Source organism: Falco naumanni, chromosome 13 (genome assembly GCF_017639655.2).
Source record: "Falco naumanni isolate bFalNau1 chromosome 13, bFalNau1.pat, whole genome shotgun sequence".
Lineage (NCBI taxonomy): Eukaryota > Metazoa > Chordata > Aves > Falconiformes > Falconidae > Falco > Falco naumanni.
In genome coordinates, this window is record NC_054066.1 from 25,091,697 (window position 1) to 25,100,173 (window position 8,477).

The 8,477-nt window shown below is 42.3% G+C and overlaps 1 protein-coding gene across 5 annotated transcripts in view; it reads left to right on the plus strand.

Annotated features, from left to right (window-relative positions):
• The window catches only part of MECOM (MDS1 and EVI1 complex locus), a 49,796-nt gene extending 47,212 nt beyond the window's left edge, over positions 1-2,584 (plus strand). For all 5 annotated transcript variants that reach the window (XM_040613620.1, XM_040613621.1, XM_040613622.1 and 2 more), the window contains one exon: positions 917-2,584. In XM_040613620.1, the coding sequence (XP_040469554.1) occupies positions 917-1,051 (135 nt within the window). In that variant the 3' untranslated portion in view covers positions 1,052-2,584. The remainder of the gene's footprint in view (positions 1-916) is intronic.
• Positions 2,585-8,477: the final 5,893 nt, after the last annotated feature.

Genomic DNA, 8,477 nt, shown 5'->3' on the forward strand with positions numbered 1-8,477 from the left:
GTAAAAATGTTATTGTCGCCAAATACCTGAAGGATTAAACTGTTAGTGTGTGGCAGGCAAGGCCGTTTCAGCTTTGTCAAACAGGGCTGTGCTCCACGTCCGCAGACCTCAGCCTGCCCCGACCTCTCCCTGCACCTGGGAGATGTGGTGGGTGCTCTGGTCCCTGATAGTGGAGGATTTTCTTACCTTTTTTTTTGTTCCCATCTGCCACCTGCAGAGATGCCACGTTAAGAGATAGTGCTACTCCGCCTTCAGACGGCTGGCATGGTCACACTGATGCCAGGGAGTTCAGCTGCAGCCTTGCAGGGATGTGACTCGATCATCTGGCTGGCTTGGCTTTTTGGTATTTTTTTTTTAATAGTCTGTTGGATGTTACTGCCTCTAGGTCCTCAACATTTTTTTCAAACAGCAATAACTAGAGTGATATCTTAGTGCTATTTCTTGATTTTTTTTAAAACGTTAATTAGAAGGGGTCTTTTTAGCCCCTTTAAAAGATTTCAGTTTTTAAATCTGTAGAGTATGCCTGTAGAAAAAGGTCAGCAAAGGAGACTTTTATCTGGTGAAATACAGGACCAGCCAAGGGATAATGTGATTCCTCAGGCTCTTGAAAACTGCCCCCTGTGCCAAGAATCTGAAGGCAGAGGAGACTCTGGGACCTTGTCTACTATCAAAGGTTTCTCAGAGCTTTGTGAAGCCAGATGAAAGCAGAAATTATTATTACTATTAGTGAGTCAAAAGTGTCAGTGGAAATGTTGACAGTGGTTCTACCTAATGTGTTTTAATTCTTTAAAAAATAAGTTGAGAATAGCAGTCGTAGCCTAAATGATGCCCTAACTGTGTAGAGGTGGCATGGGTCCAAGCTCAGATCCATGCCGCAGGATCCTGACCTCTTTGTCCTTCTTCTTTCCTCGTCCAGGCGTATGCGATGATGCTTTCTCTCTCAGACAAGGACTCCCTTCATTCTGCATCCCACAATTCTCCCAATATGTGGCACAGTATGGCGAGAGCTGCTGCAGAATCCAGTGCCATTCAATCCATCAGTCACGTATGACATTGTGAAGTCTTACCGAGAATGGGACCAAGTCCAAACCAGTAGCATGGCTCTTTCATATATGACTATTTAAAAGACTGCTGAGCAGAATGCCTTATAAATCTGCAGGGTCACTCATTTAAAGTCTGGTGACCTTAAACTGAATAATTTTAAAAAGAAAGAAACTATTTATTCTCAATATTTTGTTTTGCACAGCAAAGGCAGCTGCTGACTTCTGGAGGATCAATGCGACTTAAAAAAAAAATAAAAAAAGTTTCAGTGGATTATGTAAACCGGGGCCGGGAAAAAGTGTCTTCCAGTTCACCCGGCTTTGAGGGGCAGGGGCAAAAGGGTTAAGACTGCATTGATACACACATGGGCACTCCTTTAAAGTAGGAACTGAATTGATTTTCTTTTTGTATAAGATAGTTTGACACAGGATTGGGAACAGTTGCTTTTATGTACAAATCTCTTCATTAAAGCTTTATGCATTTTAGCCCTTCAAAGAAAGAAAATAGTTCTATCAAATGCACACTATCCATCGTAAATGTAGAAAGAAGTAACAGGGAATATTTTGTTCTCTCCGTAATTCTTTTGCCTTCTCAACTGCATTGTTAAGAAAAAAGGAAAAACAAGGAAAAAAAAAAGGAAAGAAAAAAAAGAACTCTGAGAAACAATACATAAGAGGCTTGTGTATATTGTAAACTATGAATGTTCACTACTCCAAGAAGCTAAATCATCCAGATAATTCCGTGAAAACACCACGTTCATCGACAGCACCACTAGTTCAAATCATTGTAAGGAGATTTTAATTTTTGACAATCATGTCACTATTTTGTTGTATTGTTTCCTTTTCCCCCCTACCCTCTAATTTCTTCTTTGTGTTGTGTGTACCATGTATTTATTTGTTGGCAAACGATTGTTTGTTGATTAAAATAGCACTGTTCCTATAACAAACAGCACTGCTGCAGTCCCCCACTGCGTTACGATGTAAGGCACCCATGTACTTCAAAAAAAGTGAGGTGAACTGATCTGTGTATATGGGAGTGCAAAACAGTGTTTGAAATTTTCTTACATTCCTCTTTTATTTTATTTTTGCCTTTTAATGAACTAAATAACTAATAGATGCGACTTAGGTTTTGGTTTTTTTTTTTTTGTAATACAGTAAATTGATTCGATTGTATAAACAGTTATAATTTCTTCATGAAAGCATGATTCTTCTGATTAAAAAACTGTACCCAATATTTTATGCTGGTTGTCTGCGAGCTTGTGTGATGTTATGTTCATGTTAATCCTATTTGTAAGATGAAGTGTTCCAAATTTATGTTTTTAAAAAAAATAAATAACGGAAGGTATTCAGTTATTTTTGGGGTTTTTTTGGCCTTTAGTGAGGGACCAGATTTATTTTTCCTTTTGTTTATAATCTCATTTTGAAATAATCGGCAAGTTGAGGTACTTTCTTTAAATGCTTTGTACAATGTAACTGTTACGCATTTCAGTACATTACTATGGGAGGATCAACTTAAAAAAATAATAAAGGACTACAAAACTGAAGGGATCTTTTTCCTTCTTGTCTTATTTTATGTCTGGGTCAGTGCAAAAATGGCATATTTTGTCTGCATTCTGGGGAGCAAAGACACTGTCTGTGGAATCAGGGGGATAAGGGTAACCAGAAGGTGGGGCATTGCAGAGCGTCTTGGGCTTGGTCATGCAACTACGACCCAATCCAGAGTCTTTCCATAGACCATTGGAGGGTTTTAGATCAGTCCTTTTAGCTTCAAAACACTACCTTGAAAAAGAGAAATATTTAAGTCATTTTACAGGAGGGATTGGTGTAAGTTCACCTTTAAAAGTTGTTGTGGAGCCTTGAGCTGGGGCTGGTGATGCACCTGCCTGCTGCTCATGGGGATGACGTCAGCTTGGCTGGCTAACAGCAAAATGTTGACTCACCAGAATGATAAAAATCCAAAGCTGAGAAGCTAAATGGGCTTTTAACTGCATGGAATTAACCCTTTTGGGTCTAAAAGAAAGCAAAAAAAAAAAAAAAGAAATTAGGTCCATTTAGGCAAAAGTACCTCCAAAGATGGAGGCCTTGTCTGCAGGCCAAGGCAGAGGGGTGCTCCTCCCTCAGCCCATTTCAGTACACGAAGGCCTCTCATAGCCGACCAGGTCCTTAAATTACATTTCAGAATAAGCTCTATATGTCATTCCTGTCTTCAGCCTTGGTTTGACTTGTTCGATAACCATCATGTAGCAACAGGGGCACCGACAGAGCTGGTGGCCAGCTGGGGCCTACAGGCCAAGGGTTTCCATGCAGGAAGTCTAAGCTGCACCTGGAAACAAACCAAAATAATAACAAAAAAAAAGAAGCGCCTGTGTGCATGTTCTTGTACTCACCTCACTGGCCTGAGCTAATGGTCAGGTACCTGCAGATAATTGCATAAATAGGCTATTATTTTTAGTGCAGTTAAAGTCACCCTGAAACTTGGGTTCAGGTTTCTGCCAAATAAAGAGAACAAATAGATTAATCAAGTCAAGCTTTATCTGCAAACAACTTTCCAGATCGTTTTCCCCTTTAATGTGATGCAATGACAGTTCTTATCAGCTCTGCTCTCTGTTGCCCTAAATGAAAGGGGCTTGGGGGGGTGGAGAGAGGGTGGGACCGTTTCCCCTGGGTTGAACGTTCTGGGTTACAGTAGCACACTCCCATCATATAACTGTCAGCAAAAGTACTCCTCGAGCTGAGCCATAGGGTTAGTTTAACCTGTGCTTAACTAGGTCTATTGACCATCAGGGAGCGGCTGCCACCGCCTCATCAAATCCCTGGGCTGATGTTTCCATTGAGAGCCTTGAACTTTGTATTTTCATGTCAAAGTATCCCACCCAGCAGCACTTCCTACTGGGTGCGATGAGCAGAAGGGGTGAAATATCACAAGGGGGTCCTTCAACTCCATGTAGATACCTTACCGTAATCTTGATTTTCATTGCCTTTTCTTAGTGGCAGAGTTATTTACCCAGAGGAACAGCTGAAAAGCAAACCCAGATTTGATTTGCCATCTCATTTCCCAAACAAAGAAAGAAAACTGGATCATTTTATCTTTGTGTCATACTCTCTCTGATGGACCACACAGATGCACTTGTTCAGATGCCTCAGTTCCTATCTACAGAATCTGACAAAGCACCAGCATGGCAAGATAATTAATCAATATTTCACCCTGGCCCAGATCTTCCATACCACTGCAGGTCCGAGTTGTTGTTCCCGTGTCAGCCCTGCTGTTTTTCTGCGTTAATAGCCACATTTATGGAGTAATGGGAGGGGAAGTTATTATAAAAACATTTGTGATGCTGCTTTTGCTTAGCGATTCAGTTTGGCCCATTGCTCCATGCGTGTCTTGAACTTTAAAACTTTCTGTCAGGTCCCTCTTGCTCAGATGTACAGAGAATTGTTGCAAACTCCTGGATTGTTTTGCCACAGTCTGCTGCCTTCCAGCTATATTAAGTCTCATTTGTGGTTTTGCTGGTCAGTCATATAGTGGTACGGAAAAGCTAGTTCATTTTAAAGATGCTTCCAGTAATGATTTAAATGAAACAAATGCATCCAGCACCAAACAGAGAACCCTTTCTCCATCTCAAAACCCACATACCTTGCCAGGACTCCAGCTGTAAGGAAACCTTTTCTGCAGCCTGGCCAAAACCATCCTCGTTCCCATCCCATTGACCAGCTGTGTAGGTTTGTGCTAGAGGGGAAAAAAAAAAAAAATCAGCCAAATTTGCTGTTTTCTCACAATCTAGATTTTAATCAACTAGAGGCCTCAATGCCACATAGTGATTCAGGAACTTGGGGTACATCTTGCAAGAGTGAAGCCTTTTTCCCCAAACTGCTGCCTAAATTGTACTTGGGACCGGTTGCCCCCCTGGGTATGGCCGTAAACCAGACTGAATGCAGAGCCCTTTGCTGCTGCGTGCTGGAAGCAGAGCCTTCCTTTTTTGATCCAGGAGTGTCTGTATTTTAATGGCAAGTGAAGCTATTTATATCTAGAAATCCATTTGGGGAAGTTCAGGGAACCTTTTATTATGAAAGGTGCCGTGGAAATATAAAAGTAGTCTCATATAATGTGCTTGGTCAGAGCTTTAGCAGTATCAGCTCCGGCTGTCTGAGTGGAGGGTCTGAAAGAAGGCACCTCCAGAAGGCAACCTCCTTTTTCCTGCTTTATTTTAATACTAATTAATTCCAGAAAGGCTAAAGAAATTTGATGAAATGCTACACCTTCCAAGAAAAAGTTTTGCCCCAATGTCTTAAAACAGGCCTCCCAGCTTGGGAGGGTCTAGTGGGAGAAGAGGGTTAGTGATCATTTTGGTGCTTAAATTATCAGTAATTAAGAAGTTGATTTTCTGGGATTGAGGAAAATTTTAAACAGCTGCTTCTTTCAGGCCTTTACTTCTCATTTTCATTAGCATGTGCTAAGGCAATCTGGAAAATATATTTAGATCTATATTATGCTATGTCAAGACCTCAGCATCTGTACCTTGGGGCAGATACATGTGAGATAGCCGAGGGTAGATGTGCCAGCATGCACATGTGGAAGTGTTCAATTTGTAACATGATTATAGCCCCAAAACAAAGCCCTCTTGATACCTGTGGCATATTTGTTTCATGGTAAGCACAGAAAATTCTCAAAAATCATGTCATGTTTTGCATCACCAGCCAACTCAAACTAGAGAAGTAGCGATTTAATTCCTGGGGAATCTCTTTCAACAGGCGCTTGTCAGGGCCAATTAAGGTCCAAGCAGCCTCGGCCTAACTGGGTTGAGGTATGCAGCAGCGCAACATGGTCATTTAGCAAAGCAGCCCTTTGTCCAGGCCAGTGCTCGCCCTCACGCTGGCCAGTGTCTCTTCCTGAGGGTGCCCGGTGAAGAAAGTCCTGCTAGACAATCGCCTGGAAAAAGTTAACAAGTGCAGTGAGAGTTTTTAGCAGCAGTGCATTAAACAGCCTGGTCATTCACTGCGTGACCTCCTGCATTAAAGTTACCATCATGGGAGGCAAAGGTGGGGAGCTGCATCCTCTGTCCACGTAATGCAAGCCCGGCACTAGCATCTTCCAAGGATGCTCTGTTGTCTCCTTTTCCTCTCCCAAAATAGTTTTTCCTTACATCTGAAGTGCTAATATACTAGAATAGAAAGGAAAAAAAAAAAAAAAAAAAGGTATGTGAGCTGAGATGTGGAGATGAATTTAAGCGTTCAACCCCTCCTGAATTTCAGAGGGATTTGTGTCAAAAACCCCAGCAACAGACTCAGTTTCAGGTCATCCATGATCCAAATGAAAGCAAAACACTGAGGACAGGGACTAATAGCCTACACTCAAAACATTCTTACAGATGTTTTAATGATTTAGATCTTCCTAGTTATGGAACTGGATGCTTTACTGTACCCAACTCTTCCATAGAATCATAAAATAGTTTGGATTGGAAGGGACCTTTGAAAGTCATTTAGTCCAACCCCTGCAATGAGCAGGGACATCTTCAACTAGATGAGGTTGCTCAGAGCCTCATCCAACCTGGCTTTGAATGTTTCCAGGGACAGGGCATCTATTACCCCTCTGGGCAACATGTGCCAGTGTTTCACCACCTTCATCTTAAAAAAATCCTTCCTTTTATCTAGTCCGGATCTACCTTCTTGAAGTTTAAAACCATTACTCCTTATTCTATCACAGCAGGTTCCACTAAAAAGCCTGTCCTCATTCTCCTGTTGCTGCTAGGGCTGTTGGGCACCCATCTGGTGTGTCTTCCCTTGAATTCAGCTGTAGTCTGAAGACGGCCAGGGAACTTTTCTAGCACTCAGCCTCTCCTGGCTCATGTCTTAAAGCAGGATAATGTTTGCCACCCTCAGACCAACGTGAAGTCCCTGCACACTGACACCAGCCTACGCTTTCTCAGGAGGGGACTCCCAGAGATGTGAAGTCCAGTCAGCTGCAATCACAACCGTGTAATAAAAAATTAGTTCAGAAGGATCCACAGACCCTCTGCTCTGTGTAACCACAAGCCACAAAACACGTTGCAATCCACTGTAACAAAGTAAAGACCTTTATTACATTTAGACTTGATTCCCTGGTACTCTTTTTGGAAGCGGTTCTGCTGTTTTTATTACTTAAGAGCTATTAAAACCTTAACCACTGCATGGAGCAACTCACTCCAGCTTTACACTCGTCCATAAAAACTTTGAATGAGAGATCAAGAACTACTTTTTGGACCTAACACCCCGTCAGCTGAGGAACGCCAGAATCAGGTCTGAATTTGTTCCTGTCCCGGCTGAGCGTACAGACCAGTCTGAGAGATGTTGAAGGGCAGGAGCAGGACTTGCAACTGGATTTCCCCCGTTTTCCTTCACTGCTTGTAAAGGACAGAGGGTGGGAAGCCACAGTGACCTGTCCTTCCTCCCTTGTGTCAGGCATTAGCCAAGCTCTGCACATGCTACCCTTTGTTAGCTTAGAAGGAGCAAAGTTGGAAGGAAAGTCACTGTGAAGAACTCAGGAAGCAGAAACAGGGACTGGGGATAATCCCACCCCAAGAAAACAACAAAAATCTTAAACCAGCCTAAATTTGGCATGGTGCTGGGGGAGAAGAAGCACACATGGCTGATCAGCAGGATGGATGGCACAGTGGCATTTGACCAGCTCAATCACCCCTCCAAAAACCCCCTCTGAAGCATGAGTGCAAAACCAAAACAACCTGACATGGTGTAATGGAAATGGCTCTGGCCAAAAACTTCTATAAGGGAACTCCCTATGCCGCTCTTTACGTTGCCCAGATACTGGTGGTGTGTGTAATACAGAAGCTAGCTCAAAGCCTCTTTTTTTTTTTTTTTTTTATTATAGAATCAAAAAATCTGGCTTTCTAAGCTCACCACTAGTTCCAAAACATAACTTCCTCCTTCTCCACTCTGCCACTGAATTTTTAATATTTCCTCTTTGGAAAATGTCAGGAGTCTCAGCAGGGTGTGGGCTTCTGCTCCAACACAGCTCTGCCGGGGGTAAGCGAGGCTGGGGTGTCTTAGGGCAGCACTTTGCCCTTGGAAAATATAGCCTAGCTACATTCCCCACAGAAAAACGAGGGGAAGAAAAAAAAAAAAAAAAGGCATTTTTTCCAACACCTGAGGAACAAGCCTCATAAATTATCCAGTTATAATGTTTCATCGTTTCAGCTGAAACAATGATTCTGGTACATTTTCTTTTAAACTTTGTCTCCCAGTCCAAACGGCCACCTACTTTGTTGTCCAAATTTCTCGTGCAGTTCGAATCCTACAATGCGTAATCTCAGTAGGGTTATCAGTTATGTCATGCATTATACAGCCTCCAATCAGCGTAGTGGGAAACAACATTTTCATTTAATACCAGGAGAAACAGTGGAAGTCAGCGATTGATACCAACACAATGATGGGAAAAAGTGTCCA